Below are 27501 nucleotides of genomic sequence, written 5' to 3' on the forward strand. Positions count from 1 at the left end.
TAACATAAATGAGTAAAATATATACTTATATAAAATATAGAGATGTCAGGAATAACAATTACAAACTTATAACAACAAATAGCTTCACAAAGGAATATATAAACATATATCTGTACATAAATATTTGCTAACAGAAACCACTTGTAAACATTCAGTGCTCGAAAAATTCTTTCATAGTACAGAAGCAGTTTCCTAAAAGATATTTCTTCGTTTTGTTCTTGAAATTGTCATAGCTGCTAATGTCTTTAAGAAACTTTGGCAGCTTGTTGTAGATTGATATACAGTTATAGAGAGTTGATTTTTTGAAGGTTGCTGTCCTATGCTTTGGTATATCAAGAATAAATTTTCTTGAAGAGTAATTATTATTTCTTCCCAATATGTTGAATTCAGCAAAGTTATTTTTCACAAATGTTACACATATTTGTGATGACATAGTCAATAGCGCTGCTGGAAGTTTTTCCGTTCAAGTTTGTGAATACACGAGTAGGTTTATCTGTTGTTACCTTTAGTTGAAAAGATTCCAAGATATTATTCAAAGTCTTCAACTCGTGGGTATTTATTTTATTGTAATGAATATTGAAATCTCCAGTTAAGATGATGTAATTGAATTTTTTACTTACTGAATTTAATGCTGAGAACAAATTTTCTTCAAATATCCTTAGTTCCCCTGATCCTGGTCTATAAACGTTTATTATTGCAATATGACAATCCCCGATTATGTAATCAACCTCATACAGTTCTATATGAGTTTCTGAAGATAGCTTTTTGATATAGGGTATCTCGCTAGCTTTTGCACTGTTTCTTGCGTATATGGCAGATCCACCATGAATATGGAGTGATCTGGAGAAATGAGAGATTAAGTTGTAATTCGAAAGAGATATGCATTCGATATCATTGTTTTGATACCAATGCTCGCAAATGCAGACTATTTCAATATTATGGCTATGGATAATAATTTCCACTTCTAGTAATTTGTTATTCAAACACTGAACGTTTACATGGAAAATATTAATATCAAAGTTGTTATCACAATGATAGGGAATTGTATGATCTAGTCTAAAAAAGAAGAATCTGCTCTATCCTCATCACAATTCTTGTCTTCACTCAAAAATCGTCGCCCTCTCTGGAAGTCGAAACCTTCAAAAACAGTTTTCCTTGGCCAGAAAACCGCGTCATAGATTTTTTCTTGCAGATGAGGTCGAACACCCACCATAAATGATTGTTTATCGTTTTTTGGGTTCATAACATTCAATTTTTTTACATGGATATCTTCATCGCCGGTAACAGTGAGCATGACTCACCCGTCATGTTGCTATTATGTTTTTATTCAACTCAGTCAACAAATTTCCAGGGCCGTAATTTAAAAGGGAATAATTCACACAATTATAATCGAATATTACCGAAACATCCCGAAATATAAAATTGAATTTAATTTCTCAGTATAAAGTGAACGTCTACAATCCAAAAACTACAACAAAAAATAAAAGATGGGTGTGTCCCAAGTCAGATGACACCCTGTATAAAAGATTCATGGATATATTCTGAGAGCCCACATCAAGTGCCAATAGCAAAATGTGGACTGATTTTCCATATGTCTGCGAATAAAGAAGATATAGGCAAAAAAATAATCTGGAATTTTTTGATTTTTCCTGCATATTTCCAGAACCAAGTTCTGTCTCTTGTCTCTAAAATACACAACTTTGCCACAATTTAACCGACACTCTATCTCTTATCATTTACGAGGTTATATATCTTGTAAAAATATATAAATATGGAGAACTTACTAACCTGAGGAAAAACATGAAATTATGAAAGATAATCAAAATTTGATTGACAATGTTAACTGGAAATATTCTGAATACTACTAGATCTTTTATTCTCTTTGTCATATTTCAGTAGGTATGTGTAAAATTTTCTGAGATTTTCAATATCAGTTTTTTATTCATTGAGTGTTCTTCGTGTATATTTTTGAAAATGATACACATAAACCTAAGAGAAGCTTAAGAGTATTCAGGTTGGTCGGTTCGACGTGTGTGAGTCCATGGTTCAAGCCCCAGGCCGTTCAATTTTCATTTGCTTTCGTCCAACCCTTGTTAGGAATTACACGTTAAAAAGGAAGACCTCGTTAGTCCTTATCTCGCACAAGTTTCGACTTCTGTGGGTTTTCGTTCGTAGGAGTGCGATAGCTGGTTAACGGAAAAAACAATTTTTTTAAAACAAGAAATGGTAATAGAAATATTCCAATTAGGTTTAAACTATAAAAACCAAGGTAATACAAGTCTTAAAGAAATGTAATTCAAAACGAAATTATTTGATAAAAATTTGAAAAAATACTGCAAAATTAGTGATGAAATGTATTTTCAAATAAAATTATAAGGAGTCCGCTATTAATTTATACAATCCCAAAAACCATAGACAAACAAACTGAAACAAATTTAATTTTTGAGTGAACACTGAAACCATTCAACAAGGTATTAGTAAACGATTCAGTTTTTTGGTTTTGAATTATACAATAATATATCGACCTTCTTTGGGTATTTTCATCTTTCACAATCTGAAAAAATATGAAAATTGTAATAGAGAAATTTATGCACGTGTAAAAAGGGCAAACTTTTTAGTATACCCCGATAAGTTACTGCGTAAATTCAAAGTATTTCTCACAAATAAAAATGTTTTATTTATAAGTAACTTGTAGTTAATAATTTTGACTTTCAAAAAAAGCTAAGAAATTATACAATACTTATCTTGACGTTTCGGAGGCTAAAATCTGCCTCCGTCTTCAGAAATAGACAGTTGCGGTAACAGACAAAACGTTTAGTAATACAAATTTCATTTAATCGCACTCTACCAGCCCAGATTTTGCTATTTCTTATTATAACTCTGGCTGTGAAAGCCTATACCCTCAGAACAGTCCACCTGTTAATAAATACCCATCAGATCCTGACTGCCTGAAAACCAGATTATCTTTTTTGTAAACTGAAAACATTCTTCAATATAAACAAACTTGAAACGTGTAATAACAAAGTCATTCCCAAACATGGAACTGCCACTTATACTCATTGTATTTCCTGTAAGGCACCTAAATTTTATAATCAGATACAACATAAGTTTAGAAAGTACACTCTGTTGAACTTAAAAAAGATTGAAACATCATTTTGTCAGGGTTTGGTATTATTTTGTGACATTTTGTGCTTTATTAAGTTTTCTCGGAAGTAGAATATGATTCTTAACCTTTAGTAGTAGGTATCAACTCCTGGCGGTTTATAAGTTTAACTTTCAGATAGTATTTGTATTCATTGTATATTTTTGTTGATATTTGCAGTTTTCACTATAGGAATTTGAGGTTGAGTTGAGAAACAGCTTCTAGTTACACTCTTCCCATTCATCCCTTTCTAGTATATAGTTTTTCGTGTTGTTGTACTTTGTTGAATATTGGTGATGAATAATGCCGATCCATTATTATTATTATTATTATTCATTTTCAGTTAACTAGAGAAACTCTAAATATTTTTGTTTTCATGGGAGGTGTTCAAATGACTTAGCATATTTGATTCTACCATATCAGAAATACGCGACGGACTGTGCCTGCTCATCGTTCTGAAGTTCAACTCAGTACACCTTGAACTTCACTGCTTAAGAACTCTTTCATTTAGAGAACGGCATTTATGTGGGATACATTTCCTGAGAACGTTTTTTCAAGTGAATTTAATCTCCAGTGATTCAAATCCAACGTGAATTGCCACTTTAGCACAGGCACCGCTCTTAGAGCGCCTTGAAGATTTTCCTGTAGTGCTTGTGTTCTGTCCTTAGAAAAAAACTTATTTTCCATTCTGATCTTAATTACAAATAAAAATACATGACTCCTTACTTCATAATTGTAAGTGAAATGGATTTTTGTTATGTTAGAAATCACAAGTTAAAAGATAACACCTCGTTTGTCCTTAGCTCACAGAAGTTTCGACTTTTGAGAGTTGTCGTTCATAGGGAGGCGACAACTGGTTAACAGAAAAACATATTTAACAGATATAATTACTGTTTGAAGTTCTTTTATGTAATATGTTTCTTTTTTTTCCAAGGTAATCTTCAATACTGGGACAGCATCTGTATTATTTTTTATGTGAAAGAAGTAAGGATTCATTTTGACCTTCTAAATTTCAATTTTTTACCACTTTGGGGAGTTGTGCAAAGTGCTAGATTTTCTTCATCAAACTGAGTAATTGACTTTAATAGGTGAATCTTTGATATCTTGGGTTATTTCATTGTATATTTCATAGGCATTCTTTTTTAAATGAAATACAGTCCATGTTATTCACTGATAATGTAGCTATTTTGAAAACTAGTCCAGGATTGGGCAAAGGGCGCAAATTCTTCTCCTCCAGAAAATAGCTGAAAAACCTGTTTTCATATCATATGACGTACATGATTTGTCTATTTTCCCAGGAACACATCCTAAACGTCACAGAAATGGTTAAGTAGATTTTCAGTATATCCATTATAAACAAATCAATATTTCCTCTTTAAATTATTTTATTATTTTGAAGAAAATTTTAAGATGTCTTTCATACCACATAGTGAATTTGTTTTTTTATTCATCTTTTGTACATATTTTTATTGTAAATGTATTTATGTGCCTTTTTGCTTAATATGTAAAAAATAATTTATTTTTTGTATGATAACTCAAAAGTATTTCATTTTGTCAAAAAAATGAAAGACTATCAGTTATAATGAGGTAATTATATAGGAAACTTTAATTTCCTATATTGAATATTAGATAATACTCGATGGAGCATTTTGAACATATTCCTGTCATGAAATTTGTTTTTTCTGGCATATTTCAAATTATACAGTACAATACATTTCTTTCTCTACAAATAACTTGGTGCAATTTTCTATTTAATTATTTACAAATAATGCATTTTTCATTCACAATGTTTTCACAAAAATCCTTCATTTATAAATTTTATCATTTGTTTTATTCTCACAATTTATATTGTAGATGTATAGACAAACACTATTTACTAAAGATTTACACTATAAAATGTGAGCATTGTGATTATTTATATCATTTTATTTCAATAATTTTAGGTGTAACCTGTAAATACAACATTTAGTCTTTTTGAAATATTTGTTTTATTTTACCTTTTTGTTCGTCACTGAAACTAATAATAAAATGCCACCTGTATATACATATTCTTATTCAACTGAATCACTAGAACCTGAACCATTTTTTCAGGTTCAGAGTTACAATGGTAGCGTTAGAACTCAGGAAACATCAATAGAGCAAATACAGGCTGAAGCTTCAAGTCGGGCTGTTGATAATCAGTACAGCTTTGTTTAGGGCAAGGTAAATATTTAAATGTTCCAGCTTATAAATATGATTTATCAAAACAAGATAAATAGCCTAGAGAAATATATTTTTACCCAAATAATCGATCGTTGCATTGAAACTGATATTTTGTTCAGTTCAAATCATCCATCAGAATGTAATTACTTTTAGAATTCGTAACTACCTTTTTACATTTCATAATTATATTTTTATATAAATTGGTCAATAATTGAAGTGTATTTCAGGAGTCCTTGAAATTTTGGGTCAAAATAATGAAAATTAAGAAATTCATTAAAGAAGGTCTCCTTTTCAACATGAAACTAACAGATTAAATTTGTTGTTATCGTGTAATGTTACGTTATTTGAAAAAGTAACCCACTTGCAAATTAACACCTTATTCAGTGACTCAAAAACAACACACAAAAAGTAGGTCTCCTTTTCAACATGAAACTAACAGATTAAATTTATTGTTATAGTGTAATGTTACGTTATTTGAAAAAGTAACCCACTTGCAAATTAACACCTTATTCAGTGACTCAAAAACAACACACAAGCTAATGTTAATTTCCACTGGTTTACTTCGTTTTCTCATGCTTTTTTTCAAAGGCCAATGGCTGTACTAAACTGCCTCAGAGTTCTCTGCAAACCTTGAATAAGCCAGATCGGAGTATTTATGGAATTTTTCCCAGGTCCATCCCTCCTCAACCTCAACTAGTTCCTCCCCAAGATGATTCATCTTTTTTCCAGAACATTCTCTAAATACCAGACTGCTAGCACGAAAATGGTCACAAGCTGCATGCAATAATACTTTACATTTGTAATGTTTCGGGACTGTCTCCCGTCATTTGTTTTAAGTAATTTTTCCACTTTTTGCCATCAAGAGTGGTGAACATTTTCAGAAGTGCAGATTCTTTGTAATCCTGAAAGTGCTAACTGCTTGTATTGGCGAAACTTTGTAAAACCCTGAAACACCACAAATATAATAGAATATGACCTCACTAAATCAAAAAAAGATCAGAATTTTCTTATTGTTTCCCAGCTGTAATTCTGATTGGAAGATTCCTAGTGAATTGAAAAATTGTTGAAGTTATAGTATTTTAAGTTACTTTAGCTCATGAGCAAAATGTTTCAACGTTTTAAAAAACTTTAAGTAAGGGGACCAGTTCATTAATGGTGATGATACAGAAATCAGATTTCTAGTCTGTGAATCTAGATTTTTTATGCTTGGGAGATGTCTGATTTGTCCATTTCTTCAAAATCTTTGTAAAACACTGTAGCATTTCCTATTTCAACAATCTTATTCTCTCTTAGTTTGTACAGATACTTTGGTGGACGTTTCCCGCATAAATCATGACAAACTGTTTCTGCGGCTGAGGCATCCATCCCTATATATAGAATGTCCAGTGAGTAGACCTGTAGTTATTCAGATCCCCACTTTGTTGAAGCAGTTTTTCAGTTATCTCCACAGACGGTGATGAAGGTTTTCCCATACGTATTTTGCTAGTTCAAATATTGCCAGAACCCAAAAAAATAATTTTAGGATAAAGTGAATATAAAGTTCTTTTCCATTCAAGTAGGGGCGATGACGACTCAACTTGCAAATACATCATCTAGGAATTGATTAAACAACATGAATAACCAAGATAAACGATGGTCCCAACATCGGTTTATTGCAAAAGCAACCATCAACATCGACCTTCACTTACATTTTCATGTCCAAGAACACATTCTTGATCAATTGAGTTACTAACATATTTTATACATATGTATACAAATGTGTATATTTTATACACTTTTATGTTCTGCCCAGTCTAACATGAACTCCAAGCACAAAGTTGAATCGAGATGTTTATTGTGAATTTCATTAGTTCGGACTTCCATTCTCTAATATGATATAAAATGATTTATTATCCCTGATAGAATCAATAAAATCAAAATGAATAGCTGGAAATAATAATTATATTAAGCAAAAAACACTGAATTGAAATTACAATAAAATAAAATACAAGCAACAATTGAGAATTGAACAATAAAAAAGAAATAGAAATTGAAAGATTTCAAACCAAGTTACTTCAAGACGTTTCGATTGTTAGTATCCACAATTGTCTTTGGGTGACGAAGACGATCTTTCAATTTGTTTGACAATAAATTATGTTTGATTATGAAGTTCTCAATGGGTGAAGGGCACAATGTTTGCGAATTAATAGAAATATGATTTGCAGGACTCAAGTTGATCGGTATCAAGCTGAAAATCAAGGAGGATTCTCTTCTAAAAAATAATTAATAAGTAAGAAACTACTCGAAGTATTATTATTATTATTACTAGGTGAAAAAAGTGCTTCCTCTCTCTGTAATGACAGTCTCATAGAAGGTATAGTTGCGTAAAATTATCCTTTGTATCATTTTATCACCAATTGAACACCTTTTCAAAAAATAAATACTCTACGAGAATGATTTATCATAGGTTAAAATACAAATACACAAAAGACATCCTTTACATAACTAGCTAAAAACTATTAGATCTGAATAAGTTTTATTCCTATAATCACGGCTTTTGAAAGTTTATAAAAATAGATTTTAGTAAGTCCTTATTGCTGGTTAATATACTTGAATTGAGATTTGAGACAAAAATTATGTTATATGCATAATAACATGTGCCTATATATTGGCTGAGAATTATTAAAATCTCTGACTACAAAATCGAGTAAAGAAGGGCATTTATTATTGCACATGAAATAACTAACCGATTCTTGATGAAAATTCATTATAATGTATTGAAATAACAGTTTATTGTTGGTACTAAACACTTCTGAAGAAGCTATTATATAGTGAAAGATCTCACGATAAAGTGTTATTCAAATTTCAAATATTTTAATTTATTATTAGGACTTACTGAATGTTCTGCATTTTGTTAAGTTTTGGAGAAGATATAAAAACATTTGAATTGAAGTCAATCATTTTAGCTTAACCTTTAAGATTTAGATGGTATTTATTATGTTAAGTTTCGAAAATTAACAACCATATTCGAAACAAACAATCATATTTAAACAAAAATGTTTAATGAAGAAAAAAAAAAATGAAACTTTCGATGTTTTTTACAACTTTTATTTGTAACTAACATTTCTGCAGTTTCGTCCTATACGGACATTTTCAAACTCATACAATAAACTTTGTACAAGTTTAAAAATTTCCATATAAGACGAAACTGCAGTAACGTTAGTTACAAAAAAAGTGGTAAAAAACATAGAAAGTTTCATTTCTCTTTTCTTCATTATGATTTCCTACCACGTAGTAACGGCTACATCCATCAATTTATACAAATATGTTTATTTGAAATGAGGAAGTATTTTTTTCTTGTCACCTGATATCTTCTAGTCATAGGTAAGTAGGTATAACGTAATCCAACAGTGTTCAAATATTAACTGAAATTTCTTTTATTCCTTACAAGAAAATGTGAATCATCAAGTGTTTTATAGGGCAGAGGATTTTTTTGTCGAAGGGTTCTATAACCTTGTAAGAAGAAGTACTTGTAGGAATCGAAATTAGTCAATATAATAATACCCTTTTATATTCAATTTTACCGAACAACACTTACTTATTGAATAGAAAACGAAAATGCTGACCAATCCTTAAAGTAATGAAAAATTGAAAAAAGTATTTTCTACTTCTACATCCAAGTACCAATTTTTTCACCAATAGATTTCTTTAATTATGGTATACAAATTGCTTTTGTATTTTTCAAATTCAGGTCATTTTTGGGGATATTACAATTTGATAGGGTAGGTAGGAAAATTCATAATTTAAATTAGTAATGTATATTTTGTTGCAATGTAGTGATTTTGTTTCTGGCACCTAAAACAATTATGGAGTTACATAAATCTCCACAAATCAGAATATGTACTGTGAAAAATAACTGAGTTGAATAATCCTAAGTAGGTTTTTTTAGGTGTCATCAAGGTACATTATTCAAAATAGTAACAAGTGGGCTGGTCACAGCTTTGATGTAATTCGAACAGCTCCTTATATATATTGAGTTCTAAAAACTCAACACGATTAAATTGAAGGGATATATTTTTAGGGGAGAATAATTTTTGGGAAAGGTTTTGACTTTCTACTTCTTCATCGTTATACCAATATTAGTTTAAGAAACGTTGGAATAGGAAGATGAACTTATATTCCAAGTTTTGTTTTTATTTAGGTTTAGTTTATTAGTAGCAAACCAATTATATGCTAATGCTCTTAATCTATATCAATGATCTATTCAGTGTTATGAAACCAGCAAGATGTATCTCATTTACAGAATATACAACTTTAATTTGTTCTAACAAAGACTTAGACAACTTACAATAACAGAAGATAGCAAGCATATAATTGCACCTTTCGAAATTCTTCAAACTAAAAGGGTTAATCTTTTTAGGATTAGTTTGTGATAATAAAACGAGTTCTGATTATATCGAAGCCCAGCAAACATTCCATTGTTTTGTTTATTCTTTAAACAAGTTGGTTGGCTTGTTGACACTTAAAAGAGGTAACTCCATAATAATTTTCAGGTGCCACAAAAATGCCAAGGAATAATAGTCAAGGCAGGTTACAAAGATTTTGTCGACTTTTTTCTTGAACTATGGACATCAAGCCATTTCCATTATTAAATATTTCTCCAGAGTTTTATAAGAGATTCATAAAAGCGTTAATTAATTTGCTGAACATTGTGATAACCACGCATATGGAACAAGAATCTCAAGTCAAATTTACATCTCTATAAACATCTTTTCTCTTCTGTAACGTCACTAAACTTCACACACTTTGAATCATTCAAAGTTTTTTTCTCCAATACTGTTTTATAATGCTGAAGAAAATATCGACGTGGCGGGATGCCTAACCCATTTATTAAATTATTAAACAATGATTGTTCAAACTACCAACACTCACCAAGAAACATTGACAACTACATTCAAAAAAACAGTAAAACCCTGTAATTCTCACTTCACACACATTTTGACATTTTGGATTTGCTGAGGATGACACCTAGTTAACACCTGGTTCTGAACCACTGCTTTCTTAAAACAAGTTTATAAGCACAGATCATTCTGCAAAGTGTTGATTATTTTGACATGATAATATGGGAACTTTATTTTGGATACAAGTAAGGTCCCAAATGATATACTAATAATAATAGTGAGTATTAATTATGAAATCTTATTCCTTTGTTATTGCTATTGAAATGAATAAAATACAATGCGGGAGGAGTATACCAAAATTAAGTAGATTGATTGATCTTTGGTGTAATCTGTTTCAATCAGAAGACTCTGGAATAACATCTGAATAGACCTTATTTCACTTGAAAAATATGAGGCATTTTATGTATAATGTTGAATTTATGGGTAATTCTTAAATACAATAAAAATTGTTATAAATCAAATAGTAACAGTTAATCATATTAAAACTACAAATAAAAATTCGAAAATAACGATAAGATTTTATGTTTGACATACTCGTAAAGGGTTGTCGATCTCACATTAAAGTGATAATTCACACTCAGTCATGTGACCTTCCGTGTTTTTCAATTATCACTGCCGTATTCTTAGAAAACATATCTTCACATAATATAAAGAGACATTTGATAAACCTTTCCATCCAAGAATATATTGAGTAACTCCCAGCCTGAAAGTTTCAAGTTAATGTACAGTACATCCAATAGCGATTCCTGATCTTGAGTTTGTAGTATCTGAGCCTTATGGAAAAGCAATTAGTGATTCACATTCAAAAGAATTTCTTTCAAACGCATTTATCAATGTTAATGAATATTCGTATATAATATGTATTCTACATGTCATTTTGAAAAATATCGTGCGTTAATGGATGGTGTATACACCTTTCTTTTATTTGCACTTTGAGAAAGTTGTCACAACGTAAATGGCGTACATACACCACAACTTTACTTTAAAGGGAGGTGTATGGATATTCACATTTATTTAAATTGAGACATTTTTCTTGAAGTTTGTTTAATGAATCAGCAATATTTTTTTATGTAAATATATTTACTTATATGTAGATATGGTTGTTTATAAATATGAATGTTGAATAAAAAATATTGCAATTAATAAATAATTCATTTCTTTCAAGTGGTCCTACAACTTCTAACCATATTCCGAAAACACCAAATTTATTTTATGTTTCTTAGTGTTTCAAGTAATAAATATGCTAATTTCGTTTATACAACTTTGGTTTTATTTATATAGACATTTATAAAAAAAATTCTTGCAATAAACACAGTATGTTAAATTGTCTTGTGTATAATGTGAGGTGAATTTGGGCACACTCAATTAGCAAGTAACAAGTTTGACTTATCAACTAGCAGGGAACAAGTTGAATTTCACACATGATTGACAATGTTTTGATATTTTAAAATTATCTCTTCTGTGTTCTGAAATGAGCCAATCACTTGCTCGATATGAACTAGTGAGATAATTGGGGCAATTAAAGTTGAAAGTTTTATTCTTTGGGAAAGAAAGGTTTTGTTCTTATACTTCTATATCGTTACACAAAAAAGATGGAGAAGTAGAAAGCCAAAACCTTTCTATATCAAAAATGTATCTCCTAAAAAAATACCCATTTCAATTCTATTCCTTACTTGATAATTGTTAATTTTTCTGAATAAATATGTCCATTTTAAAATGAAAGTTCAACTTATTTATGATAATATGAGTTTAATTTAAGATAGTATAAAAAATAAGCAGTTATTCAAGTGTGTTCATCTTCATCTATGGAATTGATTTGTTCATTCAAGAAATCCACTAATTGAGATCCAGACACTATTTCTTTAATCAAATGATTAGAAATTGTGCCTAATTTCACAGCTAACACATGCTTACAAGTTAAACTAGTCCTAAATTTCAGAACTTGCAAATGAAAAGATTCACATAAGCAAAAGTTGACATTTTCATAGATTGTATATTGTTCCTTGCTTGTTACAATTTTGAATATTCTTCTCGTATTCTCTATACTATATTCAATCAATTTACATTTCTCCAGAAGTTCTGCTGCAAGTAGCAAATTTTCTCCAAAGAAAGAATGAAGAATTTCCAATATTCTTTCACTAACTAGAAAAAATATTTATATTTTCAGTTAAGCAAGTAAAAAGGTTAGCTTACACATCCCAGACTCATTATATATTTTCTCAGCTTCTTTGAAAATATCGAAAGCAAGATTTTGCTGAACACTAAGCTCCATAATAATTTCCAAGGAAGAAGATAAACTATGTGGCTGAAGTTAGCTTTAGATTTAAATCCGATTCTTTCGATTTTACAGTTGACCAGATGAATAATGCTCATAATGATAGTTTCTCGAAATATGTCTACTTCACAATGAATTTTGGAGGTAGAAATGCATGATGATATCACGCATATTGGAATTCACATCAAAGATTACACTAAAAGGGCGAGTCACTACCCGTAACACGTATACCTTCAAAAAAGAGTTTCGCAAACCGTTTCGAGATATACTTGAATTTAAAACACAAAATAATGCAAAATGACAGCTTCAGTGAAAATTGAGAGGTAATCAGGCTGCCTAAACCTGGAAAGGGTGGTCTCGCCCCTATTGCTACAAGTAATGACGATTTCTACTGATAATTGATATCTCTCCACCAAAAACATGACGAGATTGGCAGAAATTTCATTTGTCAAATGATGAAAAAAAAAATTCTGTATAGATGGCACAAGGAGATTTATGATAGTTAATAGACTGGAAGGAGGTTCAACCCCTAATATAAAATTTCTGCCCAGGTCAATTTCTGACGAGAAAATCGAAATCCACGAAAATCTATTATAAGAACATATAGGAATCAACACTAATATCATGAAAATAAATACCATTCATATAATAACAGGGTGGTCTCGCCCTTATTTTGTCAATATAAATAAATTTCTTTTTGTCAAAAACTGAACGAGATCGGAAAAATGTTTTGTACTCAAATGATTCAGTATAACCCTCTCGATAAAATGCATATAGGGATTCATAGCAAAGATCAGGCCATAAGGGCAAGTCGGCACCCCGTGGAAAGGCGTTAAGTATCGAAGAAAATAGGGGTGAGTTTACCCTTTTTATTTTGCTTAAGCCTGAGTAGTGACTATTTGATATTTTGTAAGGCTCATTTTCACCACTTTTCTGTTTCCGATTCTAGTCGATCTCAACAGGTTCTTGCCGAGCACTTTTTCAAATATATTTCTGTGGGGGTGCCGACTTGCCCTTATGGCCTGATCTTTGCTATGAATCCCTATATGCATTTTATCGAGAGGGTTATACTGAATCATTTGAGTACAGACAATTTTTCCGATCTCGTTCAGTTTTTGACAAACAGAAATTTATATATATTGACATAATGAGGGCGGGACTACCCTATTCATAATTAATTAATATAGATGATATTTATTTTCATGATATTGGGTATGTTTTCCATATGTTCTTATTGTAGATTTTCGTTGATCTACATCTTATCGCGAGAAACTGCCTCAGCAAAAATTTTAATATTAGGGGCTGAATCCCCTTGCAGTCTATTAACTTTCATAAATCTCCAAGTGGAATCTATTCAGAGTAACATTGTTCATCACTTGATATATTTACTGTTCACCGATCTCGTCAGGTTTTTGGTGGAGAGGCGTTAAGTATCGGAGAAAATAGGGTGTGAGTTTACCCTTTTTATTTTGCTTAAGCCTGAGTAGTGCCTATTTGATATTTTAGTAAGGCTCATTTTCACCACTTTTCTGTTTCCGATTCTAGTCGATCTCAACAGGTTCTTGCCGAGCACTTTTTCAAATATATTTCTGTGGGGGTGCCGACTTGCCCTTATGGCCTGATCTTTGCTATGAATTCCTATATGCATTTCATCTAGAGGGTTATACTGAATCATTTGAGTACAGAAAATTTTTCCGATCTCGTTCAGTTTTTGACAAACAGAAATTTATATATATTGACATAATAAGGGCGGGACTACCCTATTCTTATTAATTAATATAGATGATATTTATTTTCGTGATATTGGGTATGTTTTCCATATGTTCTTATTGTAGATTTTCGTTGATCTACATCTTATCGCGAGAAACTGCCTCAGGAAAAATTTTAATATTAGGGGCTGAATCCCCCTTGCAGTCTATTAATTTTCATAAATCTTCAAGTGGGATCTATTCAGAGTAACATTGTTCATCACTTGATATATTTAGTTTTCACCGATCTCGTCAGGTTTTTGGTGGAGAGGCGTTAAGTATCGGAGAAAATAGGGGTGAGTTTACCCTTTTTATTTTGCTTAAGCCTGAGTAGTGCCTATTTGATATTTTAGTAAGGCTCATTTTCACCACTTTTCTGTTTCCGATTCTAGTCGATCTCAACAGGTTCTTGCCGAGCACTTTTTCAAATATATTTCTGTGGGGGTGCCGACTTGCCCTTATGGCCTGATCTTTGTTATGAATCCCTATATGCATTTCATCGAGAGGGTTATACTGAATCATTTGAGTACAGAAAATTTTTCCGATCTCGTTCAGTTTTTGACAAACAGAAATTTATATATATTGGCATAATGAGGGCGGGACTACCCTATTCATAATTAATTAATATAGATGATATTTATTTTCATGATATTGGGTATGTTTTCCATATGTTCTTATTGTAGATTTTCGTTGATCTACATCTTATCGCGAGAAACTGCCTCAGCAAAAATTTTAATATTAGGGGCTGAATCCCCCTGCAGTCTATTAACTTTCATAAATTTCCAAGTGGAATATATTCAGAGTAACATTGTTCATCACTTGATATATTTACTGTTCACCGATCTCGTCAGGTTTTTGGTGGAGAGGCGTTAAGTATCGGAGAAAATAGGGGTGAGTTTACCCTTTTTATTTTGCTTAAGCCTGAGTAGTGCCTATTTGATATTTTAGTAAGGCTCATTTTCACCACTTTTCTGTTTCCGATTCTAGTCGATCTCAACAGGTTCTTGCCGAGCACTTTTTCAAATATATTTCTGTGGGGGTGCCGACTTGCCCTTATGGCCTGATCTTTGCTATGAATTCCTATATGCATTTCATCTAGAGGGTTATACTGAATCATTTGAGTACAGAAAATTTTTCCGATCTCGTTCAGTTTTTGACAAACAGAAATTTATATATATTGACATAATAAGGGCGGGACTACCCTATTCTTATTAATTAATATAGATGATATTTATTTTCGTGATATTGGGTATGTTTTCCATATGTTCTTATTGTAGATTTTCGTTGATCTACATCTTATCGCGAGAAACTGCCTCAGGAAAAATTTTAATATTAGGGGCTGAATCCCCCTTGCAGTCTATTAATTTTCATAAATCTTCAAGTGGGATCTATTCAGAGTAACATTGTTCATCACTTGATATATTTAGTTTTCACCGATCTCGTCAGGTTTTTGGTGGAGAGGCGTTAAGTATCGGAGAAAATAGGGGTGAGTTTACCCTTTTTATTTTGCTTAAGCCTGAGTAGTGCCTATTTGATATTTTAGTAAGGCTCATTTTCACCACTTTTCTGTTTCCGATTCTAGTCGATCTCAACAGGTTCTTGCCGAGCACTTTTTCAAATATATTTCTGTGGGGGTGCCGACTTGCCCTTATGGCCTGATCTTTGCTATGAATCCCTATATGCATTTTATCGAGAGGGTTATACTGAATCATTTGAGTACAGAAATTGACCTGGGCAGAAATTTTATATTAGGGGTTGAACCTCCTTCCAGTCTATTAACTATCATAAATCTCCATGTGCCATCTATACAGAATTTTTTTTTTCATCATTTGACAAATGAAATTTCTGCCAATCTCGTCATGTTTTTGGTGGAGAGATATCAATTATCAGTAGAAATCGTCATTACTTGTAGCAATAGGGGCGAGACCACCCTTTCCAGGTTTAGGCAGCCTGATTACCTCTCAATTTTCACTGAAGCTGTCATTTTGCATTATTTTGTGTTTTAAATTCAAGTATATCTCGAAACGGTTTGCGAAACTCTTTTTTGAAGGTATACGTGTTACGGGTAGTGACTCGCCCTTTTAGTGTAATCTTTGATGTGAATTCCAATATGCGTGATATCATCATGCATTTCTACCTCCAAAATTCATTGTGAAGTAGACATATTTCGAGAAACTATCATTATGAGCATTATTCATCTGGTCAACTGTAAAATCGAAAGAATCGGATTTAAATCTAAAGCTAACTTCAGCCACATAGATAAACTTACTTTTCTTATATTTTTTTTAAATTAAAGGTTAAAGGCAGTGTTGCATTGCATGGCAGCTGAAACATTTCCTAAAGTTTTCTCAGAATCATTAGAAATAGAAAGTAATAGATTTTTATGTATCAGAGGATCCGGCAGGCGAAATTTTTTCATAAATCTATCACTCTCTGTCAAAAATCTATTACTTTTGGAGTCCAATTCACGTTAAATCAACCATATCTAGATTTCTTTTGTAGCACAAAGTTTACCGAGTTGGTTACTATATTTATTTGTAACTAGTGTTAGTTGTCACCTCAATTATTCCATGAAATTGCTTTCGGATTATCTCAGTGAACAAACTGCAAATAAAACTTAAAAATGAAAAATACTATCACGAGCGACACATCCTACAATTGATCAGGTATCAATTTTTGAATTGTTAGCTGCCGATTGCATTCATTTTTGAATCAAGCATTTTCGTACCATACCCATGATATTATAAACTCGAAACCTGTATATTATTAAAAAAATTTGGAGGCTGATAAAATATTTTTAGTGTTGTCATACCGAAAATGTTTCCATAAGTCACTAACTAAATAATTGCTCTTTCCGCAATACTTACTTTATAAAAGAAATGATGAATATATATTTCCTTAGCTTTAGCGTGGGTAAAACTTTTGCGATCTGTTACATTAATTCCAATTTATATTTATGTTCTGTGCAACGACTTAATTCCGGAACAACTTTTATATTTTCATTGCATTGTGACACAGAACACTAATAGAAAGTGTGTTCTGTGACCATAAACCACAAATTTATTCACAAATAGTAATATATTACGGTTTTTCGATTGTGAGGAATCTATTTCAATAGTAATGACTATAACACATAAGTTTCTTAGTTCGATACAGTTCAATCATACGCATTATTAAAATTTGTATTTGTTCATTTCAAACAGTTGTGTTAGATATATCTCCAAAGTGTTTCAGTTTTTCAGAACAGATTCTATGAATCCAGAATGATACTCGTCAGTTCGGAGATTGGTAGTACGTGCGCATTAATGATTTTTTATTAGTGTTGTGGACAATGTACAGAAGTAAACAAACAAATCTGTTCTAAAATATCGATGGGTCGGTCGTAATTGTGTTTTCCCATTTTGTAGTATTTCTGGGTATTATGAAAAATATCAATATGGTGGTACTTTGCATTCCTTTTATTAAGATATCGGAAAATAATTCTCTCAAACACCCTGTATATTTTGACATTTTTGAATACCTATTATAATATAAATTGATTTGAAATCCCTGAAAGAATCTGTAAAAAAAATTAAAATGATTAATCGAAAAATTTTATTTAACAAAAAACTGAAATTACAAAGAAATAGCAAATACAAGCTGAAAATTAAAAAAATATTAAAAAATGGAAAATAAAAAAATTGCAAACCAAGTTACATCACGACGTTTCCATTGTTAGTATCCACTATCGTCTTCGGGTGATAACAGTTATCACCCGAAGACGATTGTGGATACTAACAATCGAAACGCCGTGACGTAACTTGGTTTGGAATCTTTCAATTTTTTTGTTAATATTTTAATTTTTCAGCTTGTTTTAATATTTCAATTTTTTGTTTAATAAAATTGTTAATTTTCGGTTAACCTTTTTTAACAGATTCTTTCAGGGATTTCAAATCAATTTATATTATATTAAACAATGGAAGTCTGAAATGATGAAATACACCACGAAACATTGTCAACCACCTTCAAATCATCCCATCGTCTTGTAGGAGTAACATTTTTAAACTGGTATTCAACGTATTCGGAATCGATAACTAATTCTGAAGATATAAAAATGGTCCAAAACTCAGTTTTTTCAAATGGAACACACTGTATTTCAACACCGAAGTTACGAGATGATTTTGAATCATTTTCATGAAACATTCTCTGTACCAAAAATCAACTGTTCACGAGATAATTCAGTTTTTCTTGAAAAATAAAATATGGGCATGTCCATCATAAAAATAAAGGCTCCCAGCTAGGACACCTTCATTTCAAACAGTTTCTAAAAGTTTTTCAGATCTATTAATTTGCGGTCATGTTTTTTATTGAAGACAGGATTTCAGATTAATAAATAATTAATTAAAATATGTTTTTGTGATGTACTGTTTGGAACCTTTGATGTAGTAATAATTAAATTAAAATATGTTCATTTTAACATTTTATTCTGAATGTTTCATGACGGAGTGAAACATCAAAAGTATTGCATTGCATTTTCCCACAAAATATAAAAACTATTTCTAAATATGTTCGAAGACAACTCAATGGTGATGTAAATATTTTGATGCAGATAGTTAATAAATGCCTGGAAGGAATGTTTCATGAAAATGAATAAAAATCATCTGGGAATTTCAAAACTATATTTGGAAAAACTAAATTTTGGCACATTTTTATATTTTCAGAATGAGTCATCGAATCCGAACACCTTGTATAAGGTTTTGGAAATGTTACAAATGTAAGACAATGGAATGAAATATTTTAGTGAATCAATAATGGCTTATTTATGTATTCGATCAAACTTTTGAATTTTATGGGGGAAACACTTGAGAGATGAATATCTAGTTTTATTTGAGTAAAATGAATATCTCGAGAACGGTTAATTTTTGGTGCGTATTATGCCATTATTTTCATTCGATGAAGCATATTAAAAAAACTATATTTGCCAATTTTCAGGATATGAATATTTTCTAAAATACGGCTATCCGACGGTCATCGCTCTGTATATAGGAAAATGGAATAACAAAACAAAAGCTCTGCTTTACTTTGCCAAGCTTTCGCTTTTCACTGGAGAGCTTTTTCAGTGCAGTAAAAATGAGTATAAAACGATAAATTAAACATATAAAGGAAGATCCGGTCTTGAAAACTGTACGAGAATGGGTCGACAAAGCGGTGTGACTGGAATGCAAATTTCTGAGCACCAACGGGACTCCATGTATCTTCGAGATGACCTACTTACTCGGTAATGGGAAAGCCTGAATGGAAGGAGCCATAAATTCCAGATAAACCTACAAATGAAGTGTACCACGAATCCACTCAAACAGCTCCTTGATGGTCTTAAATTGCAGAGTTACAACGTATATTCAACTTTAAATTGAAATACGTGGTACAAATCTATAATCTTGTTTATTAACAACTATAACTTATTTTCAAAATACACGTTATGCAAACAATCTGTATATATATGAACATAACATAAATAACAATTAGCATCATATCAGAACCGTGTTAAACTTCAACACTCCCACTTGATATGATGCTTATCTCTTTTATCTGTGGTTGATTAATTTCCATGTTTATTCTGCATCATTTATTTTTTTGAGTACCTAATGCTTACGTCTCGAATGAAATGATGTAGGATATCCACGTTTTGTTCTCGAAACTGTTGTTACAATGTCACCATCTTCAACAGTTTTCATGTTGCGAAACCAATCCGAACGATCTGTTTGATGGCATTTTCCTTGTGAACTTCAGTGGTATCTTCTCTCTTGATTTTTGAAAAACTACTGGGCGATTCTTTCTCGTCATGCTCATGCAGCTTCAGCTAGTAATCTCTTTTTTACAAAGTCTGCCATTAGCTTCAGTCCACAATAACACTCGGCTCTTAATTTCATTGTACACAGCTCTGGGTTGCTGCACAATTTTCATCTTTTGGTCAAGATGTATATATATATATATATATATATATATATATATATATATATATATATATATATATGGTGATTTTGATAGTTTTCTTGTAAACACAAGATCTATTGACTGTAACCACAAATGTGCGGTTGGCTCCTGCTGGTGGCTCCGTGCATTTGTATTTCAATCTTTTGGTAACCAAGTGTTGCCCATTCTTACACTTGGCTGCACCATACTGATGATGGGCCAAAAGCCCGAAACACGTGTCTATGGTTTGCCACTTTCTTGAGTGCTACTCTATATGCAGATATATATATATATATATATATATATATATATATATATATATATATATAATATATATATATATATATATAATAATTTTGATATACATATTTGTACAAATTATTTCTTGATTAATTGCTTCACTGATAAATAACCATTTTTTTACTTCAACTCTGAATGATCTCTTTCGAAGCTCTCTTTATTTTGAGTTCTATCTCATTGTTGCCCTTTCCATTTCAGATTTTTTTCTGGGAGCTGCCATGTCAGCATCTGATTCAAATGAAAATTCCTTTCTAAGTTGTTATGTAACAATCAGAAGAGGTGAGTTATTAACATACTTGAAAAATATTATATATATATACCTCACAATTTAACCTATTCCAATGAACGTCACTCACACGCTTCACATCATGAACTAAGGATATTGAAGAAAATAAACAACTTTACTGAAATGAAAATTATTGAAATTTTATTTGGTGACTCAATTCAGATCATCAAGGAGAAATGATTCGATATTTACAAAAATGCTGAGAGTCAGGGAAACTTCAGCAGGGTTTAACAGAAATTGAATTTCAAGTTTTACTATACAATTTGGCAAAGAAAAAAATGAAAATTATATATATAAAAATATATTTATACAGTCAAAAAAAACGTTTCAAAACATAAAACTGCTTCTTTTTTATTCAAACCACAAAAAAATAAATATTCCTATTTTCTGTAAATATTAAAGCCGTTTCAATTATTTGAATCTGATATTCTACCTATGAGTTTATTTCAATTCAATAAATAGATATTACTGTTAATGTAATACCAAATATGAAATAAAGTAAAACGGCCCAGATTCGACATTTTAAATACTAAGATTTAATGATGTAACAAGATAATTATACTGAATTATCCACTTTACTATCCTAACCTACTAGAAGTGATTAACAAAAAATTGCAAAACATTTAAAAAACATTTGAAAGTTATTACTACCTCACTTTAAATTTTAGTATTTAAAATGATAAAAAAATGTTATAATCATGTTTCAACTAACCCTAACCTTATGTATACATCAATTCACTTCTTTTTGTTTTTATTCGTGGCACCCCTCGGAGGTGTTACAGGTCTACCAGCATTCATGTTGTACTGAAACTTCCTTTTGTCTGCTGGTTTTAATATTTGAAAACTACACATCAATGTTTCGTCAACTGACATCATCGCACCTGCATTATCAAACTCACCTAAAAAAAAGTGAATATATATATATATGTATAAACACACTTGCATATATTAAATTGAAAAATTAAGACAATCATATTTGAAAAACTATTATTTTATAACAATAAAAACAAATAACTTCCTTCTCGGAAAGCCTCTTATTAAAAACAGTGGAAAATAGTATATTTTCTAATTGACCAATTATGATGTTAGTCATTGGAAAACTACTTAGCGGAGATAACAAGAAAACTTTGTTGTAAATGAATATTAATATATTACTGTGAATTTTCAAAAACAAATCATTAGTGATCCAAGACCAGACAGTGCTATTTCGACCTGCTATAGGTTATATCAGAAGGGCTTGACTGAACAACAAATGCAATGCCGGGCACAACTGTACACAAAGAGCCATCTTCCCTTACAAAAATGCTATTTATGAGATCAAGAGAAAACTAAAAGTTTGCTCATTCAAAAAGATATGTGATGACTTATACTCAGGCTTATCTTTTAGAGACCTACTTTATTCTGACTGTGAAGCCTGTAGTAACTTGAAATAGAAGGTGCATAATCACAACTGCACAAGCCAAAACACACCCAGACAAGAATAAAAAAATTTAAAAATGACCACCTACAATTTTACTTCAATTCAAAGTACAAACCGATAGACAGCTAGCTGTTTTATCACTGACATTTTCATCTTTTTCTTTGTGTTCTTACAATCATTCTATTTTTAATTTTTTTAATTTAACACCTTTTTGTGTTATTTCTAATATATGTATGTTTATTTGAACTTATGTAAAATGCCATAATAGTGTATGGGTAAAATATTGGAAAGACCTCATTTGGAAATAGATGAAAGATATTCTGGCAACTAGTTTGAAAAATTCTGTGTTGTACTTAGCTCATTATTATTTTCAGGATAAAGACTACCTCATAACTAAGGCTTCTCTATGTACTTCCTCACTTCTAACAATATATTCGTTCCTTAAATAATATTAAACAAAAATGAAAGCTTATGTGTTACTGTTCAGTTTGCACAAACTTTGAAATTACTAATAATTACATTTTAATAATAAAAATTGAACATATGTTGCATATTTTATCGGTAATGTTCATCTTTTATTACATTTGTAGGATTCTTTGTCCCCTTAGTTTGACTCATTTCTATTTAGCTTGTTCACAAATATGATAACTTTTGTTTATCATCGATCGATTGAAGTTCGGGAAGAGTAGTTAATCAACGGTCATAGTTTTGAGCATTTATGCACGAATACCCTTTACATTTTATAACCAGTAAATGATGTTCTTGTATAGGCATATACTTGTTGTTAGAAATTATAGGATAAATTATATATCTGGCAACGATGCCAACACACCTCTCGCGCATAGAGAGATAACAGTTTTAAGAGCTTTTGGGTAGTGAGTCAAGTGTGACGATGGTAACATGTTAGAATAGAAGACAAATAGTGCATACATTGCACATTGTGTAATATTTGGAAATATAGTTTGTTGAAAGTACTTGGGCTTTCATTAATACTAGTGAATAATTATATACAGTCCACATTGGTAACGGGTTAAAACCTTAACACTTGTGTAAATGATAATTAACTTGTATCAACCTGAAATATTAGTGAGCTTTGTTTCCACCACCTCCAACATAATATTACTGAATATAAAAACTTTTTTCAAACTTACCACAATAGTTTGGCGCACTGAAGAGAGTAACAAGTTGTCGTTTTGCGAAAAATTCGTACCCGTCTTCAACAACCTGATGCGCTCGACATATCAAATCAAAGTCGTGTTTGTGCAGAAATTTCCCTACGACTTCTGCGCCAAAAGTAAAACTGACCCCTCTGTCATTTTCGCCCCAGCCCATTTGGTCTTTGTCTGGATCAGACCACAACAAGTCACATAAGAGCCCCTGGTCAGGCACATCAGTTGGCCTCATTATCCTTCTGATTTGTTCCATTGACTGTAAGTCAGGACTTAATCCTAAAAAAAATATAGTTAAGGCAGTGAACAAAGATGAAATATTGCTATTCATTACAAATTCATTAACTAGGAATGAAGTTACTTCAACCAAGAAGTATTTTTGATTCTTCATACAATAGAAATGTTTATATATACCCAGCTTTCGTTGGATAAAGTTATGAAGTGAAATTAGAATGAGGGATTTTACGGTCCTTTCTGTGATACTTTTGCCAAATGATGCATTATACAGTAAGTAGAATAACCCAAAAAATAATACACTATAGAAATAGACTGAGTTTCTAATTGAGACCTGCTTCTTTGAAGGACTGTGTACTATCGTTTTCAAATTATATCATATCTTTCATTGTGTCAGAAAAAATTAGAAATTGTAATCAATTCTTACCTCCGTGACAGCAGAATATTTTCTCATCTACGATTGCAGCAACAGGTAGGCAATTGAAACAGTCAGTGAATGTTTTCCACAACTTTATATTGTACCTGGAACAATATGACATGAATTTAATTGGAATACCAGTTTATTAAAAAACAATACCTCCTTTTGCATTCATCATAGAATCCGTAAATACGATTAATTGAAGCGCACTCATGATTACCACGCAACAAAAAAAAGTTTTCTGGGTATTTAATTTTGTATGCCAGTAGTAAGCAAATTGTTTCAAGAGATTGTTTTCCACGATCTACATAATCTCCCAAAAATAAGTAATTGGATTCTGGGGGGAACCCTCCATATTCAAAAAGACGAAGGAGGTCATAATATTGCCCATGAATATCACCTAAAATAAGATAGTATAAAGAAATATGATCACAGCTATTACAAAATAAAGCATATTATGCAAATTTATAGACATTTTTTGTAGCTTTGGGAGACAACTGTCTCACCCATTTCTTCCAAACATACAATTTTCTTGAATATATTAACTTTTAAACATTTAACCTTCAATTGAAATTCATTGAAGAGATAAAAACCAGACAGAAAATGGTTAGTTTTGGAAAATATTGAGTCAGAGAGGAATTTAGAAAAATATCCTAGCTCTGCTTTGGCATTACTTCCTTCAAATAAGCATTTGATAATTTGTGTAATTGATGACTTGTTTATTTTGTGGAAATCCATGATCACTTTATTGAAATGAATAAAAACACTTTTGTCTAATTTCCACTAGTTATTTTAATTTTTACAAAAAGGTTTCAGGTTTTATCCCTTTATCAAGTATAAAAACTGACTAATTAGTTAGTTTCATACTTGATAATGGGATAAAACCCAAAACTGGTTGTAAAAATAAAATAACTAGTGGAAATTAGACAAAAGTGTTTTCATTCATTTCAAGCATATGATAGATGTATTTCATTTAAATAGGAACTCTAATATAAAAATAAGTAAATAGTACAGGTAATGTTACACAATAGTAAACATAAATCCATAATACCAAGTTATAAGGAAAATTATAACATTACATTAAGCCTATTTTAAAAGGTATTTCGAAAAATATGAAATGAGTTTTTGCAGATATAACATTAACAGGCCAATTGTTAAACTGGTTGAAGACTTTAAAAATTCATATGCCCAGCGATATCAATCTTGTATATTATATGCAATTCATTTCTATTCAGAAGTGTTCATGAACTTAATTGTTGAATGTAATACCGTCATATAAATATAATGGTGCTGATATAATCTTCATTTTCTTAATGACAATCATTGCAGATTTTTTTATCTGAACTCATACAGTATTTGACTCTTTGATCTCATGTGTTAATAATTTATTCTACTCTTCAAGAAGAGTTTTATCAATTCAAAAGAGTATTATAGTAAGCTACCACTACCACATCAGTCAAAATTTGGCTGAATAATCCTATATAGTTATTTTCAATTCTATTTTTATCTACTAAAATTTCATTAATAAACAATAATGTATTTGAAATTCAGTTTATTGATAATGCATTGAAGGTTAGTGCCCGAGAATGATAATAGGGTGCAAAATAGTTGGTAATAATACATTATTGGTAATCATTTATATCATTGATATAAATCAGATTCAACAGAGACCCTAAAAAACCTCCTTGTTCCCCTTCAAATTCATTACCATTAGCAGAAAATAAAAGATTTCCTACCCTTTTGACCCGTTTCACATAAAATATTCACCATAACCAACATCCATTTGATCATTTTACCATTATAAATAGAATTGAAACCTATGACATAAAATGAATCTAATGAACATGTACCAGAACTAAATCTTGAAGCAAATCAGCATCATCATGTATGACAAATGCTTCTCAATGGCACTTCAATTTTATAGAATTTGACAGATATTGGAAAATGTTAATAAATATGTGAATTGATACAATTTGAGACTAGAGGATGCAATAATCAATTGGCAAACTTAAGAAGTAAACTCGGAGAAGTGGTTTCACTTACATAAAGTTATGCATCAACAATTGATTGATTCAAGTAAAATTTTGATTCTGTAATAACATTTTTCAAAGTACAAGAAATATTAACATATGTTTAAATTAAATGATGAAATGAACAACCCAATGAAAACACAATCTTCATTATAATGTTACTTACCGCAAATTTTGAGGGGAGCTTCCAATTCTAGTAGAATCGGCTGGCTAAGAAAAATTTCTCTGGATTTCAAGCACAATCCTCTGATTTCGTTCTCGGTTAACTGTACATTTTTACCAGGTCGTGCTCCTCGTACTACAGATGAAAAGAAATATTTTAATTAATTGTTACCTAGGCGTTTACCAAGACGCCATTATTTTGTCAACATTTCTTGACCTTCACGTATTTACCTTCCAACAAACGGGCAATTATACTATCAATGTTCAATTTATCTGCTTCAGCCATTTGGTATGTTTTTTATATTTCGTATGGTATAATATTTGAAACTTAAAACTAAAAGATGGCTCGGAATAATTAAGATTTTTCACAAGCTTTTCCAATACAAACACAACTTTTTACCTCAGCTGTCACGGAGATCGTTTTCGGATTGCAGTGTTGTATATTTATTTGTAGTATATGGTATTTCCACTGTGACTTGGCATCATCACAGGTCAGCTGGGTTTTAGTTTGTATTGTAAGCATTCTCATCCATTATGAGATAACTAGTTCAGTTTGTAACTTTGAATTTATTTTTTCCTGGATTCTTACATCCCAAATACTTGTTTGAAACTATTCAAAAATTTATTTTGGATATGTAAGGTTTCTGAAACTAGTAAATGTTGGGTTTTGAAGAAAGCCCAGTCATGCTCATCTAAAAAGTAAATATAGAAATTGTCAAGAAAAAACACTTCAGTTAGAAGGCTAACCAAGTAATCTGAAACAAAATGGGTTTTCTTTGTATTACTAACGTTGAGTGGCCACATTTCTTGAAATGAACTTTATTAATAATATTACTGGAGTTTTTTCCCAACACCAAATCGTTATTTTTAACTCCTCGACACGTGTTTCGATCACCAAGTGATCATCTTCAAAAGGAAAATTAAACAGTTTAATTTTCCTCTTGAAGATGAAAATTAAACAGTTTGATTTTCCTCTTGAAGATGATCACTTGGTGATCGAAACACGTGTCGAGGTGTTAAAAATAACGATTTGGTGTTGGAAAAAAACTCCAGTAATATTCATTACTACACCAAAGGTTCCAAACAATGCATCATAAGTTTATCAGTTATGTCAAATAATTCTATTGATTGACGTTTAATGGAAATTTATGGCCAATCAATCAAGATAATTAAATAAGTTTGAAATTGACTAATGATATACGTTATCGCTGAATGTCTAATAG

At 31.0% G+C, this 27501-nt stretch overlaps 2 protein-coding genes and 2 long non-coding RNA genes across 7 annotated transcripts in view; 1 reads left to right on the forward strand and 3 right to left on the reverse strand.

Annotated features, from left to right (window-relative positions):
* Positions 1–17168, reverse strand: part of LOC141486334 (uncharacterized) — a 29248-nt gene extending 12080 nt beyond the window's left edge. Inside the window, exons 1-2 of one of the 2 annotated variants that reach the window (XR_012467777.1) lie at positions 16577–17142; positions 5974–6289 (exon numbers count right to left, since the gene is read on the reverse strand). This is a non-coding gene — a long non-coding RNA (uncharacterized lncRNA). Of the gene's footprint in view, positions 1–1978; positions 6290–16576 lie in introns of those variants that run through there. The other variant, XR_012467776.1, reaches the window with a different exon arrangement.
* The window catches only part of Lnk (SH2B adapter-like protein Lnk), a 35206-nt gene extending 13512 nt beyond the window's left edge, over positions 1–21694 (forward strand). For 2 of the 3 annotated variants that reach the window (XM_023174683.2, XM_023174684.2), the window contains 2 exons: positions 5234–5344; positions 7549–12225. In XM_023174683.2, the coding sequence (XP_023030451.1) occupies positions 5234–5338 (105 nt within the window). In that variant the 3' untranslated portion in view covers positions 5339–5344; positions 7549–12225. Of the gene's footprint in view, positions 1–5233; positions 5345–7548; positions 12226–20757 lie in introns of those variants that run through there. The other variant, XM_074184087.1, reaches the window with a different exon arrangement.
* On the reverse strand, positions 12258–13267 carry LOC141486333 (uncharacterized). Its single transcript, XR_012467775.1, has 2 exons — positions 12478–13267; positions 12258–12422 (listed from the first exon to the last, which is right to left on the reverse strand). It is a non-coding gene; the product is annotated as an uncharacterized lncRNA (long non-coding RNA).
* LOC111518276 (serine/threonine-protein phosphatase alpha-2 isoform) lies at positions 20960–26715 on the reverse strand. Its single transcript, XM_023174686.2, has 6 exons — positions 26510–26715; positions 26283–26414; positions 24246–24486; positions 24096–24190; positions 23417–23713; positions 20960–21744 (listed from the first exon to the last, which is right to left on the reverse strand). The coding sequence occupies exons 1-6, from the start codon at positions 26562–26564 to the stop codon at positions 21581–21583; spliced, it is 984 nt and encodes a 327-aa protein (XP_023030454.1). The 5' UTR covers positions 26565–26715; the 3' UTR covers positions 20960–21580.
* Between the last annotated feature and the right edge of the window lie 786 nt (positions 26716–27501).

The sequence above is a fragment of the Leptinotarsa decemlineata genome, unplaced genomic scaffold (assembly GCF_025532065.1).
Source record: "Leptinotarsa decemlineata unplaced genomic scaffold, Ldec_3_MD MMD2_tig00026354_RagTag_RagTag, whole genome shotgun sequence".
In the NCBI taxonomy this organism is placed as follows: domain Eukaryota; kingdom Metazoa; phylum Arthropoda; class Insecta; order Coleoptera; family Chrysomelidae; genus Leptinotarsa; species Leptinotarsa decemlineata.

Coding starts and splice junctions, on each gene's coding strand:
- LOC111518276 (XM_023174686.2), bottom strand. CDS start 26,564: ATGGCTGAAGCAGATAAATTGAACATTGATAGTATAATTGCCCGTTTG. Junction 26,415..26,509: donor AATTGCCCGTTTGTTGGAAG/GTAAATACGTGA, acceptor TTTCATCTGTAG/TACGAGGAGCACGACCTGGT. Junction 21,745..23,416: donor CAGTGCGCCAAACTATTGTG/GTAAGTTTGAAA, acceptor ACTTTTTTTTAG/GTGAGTTTGATAATGCAGGT.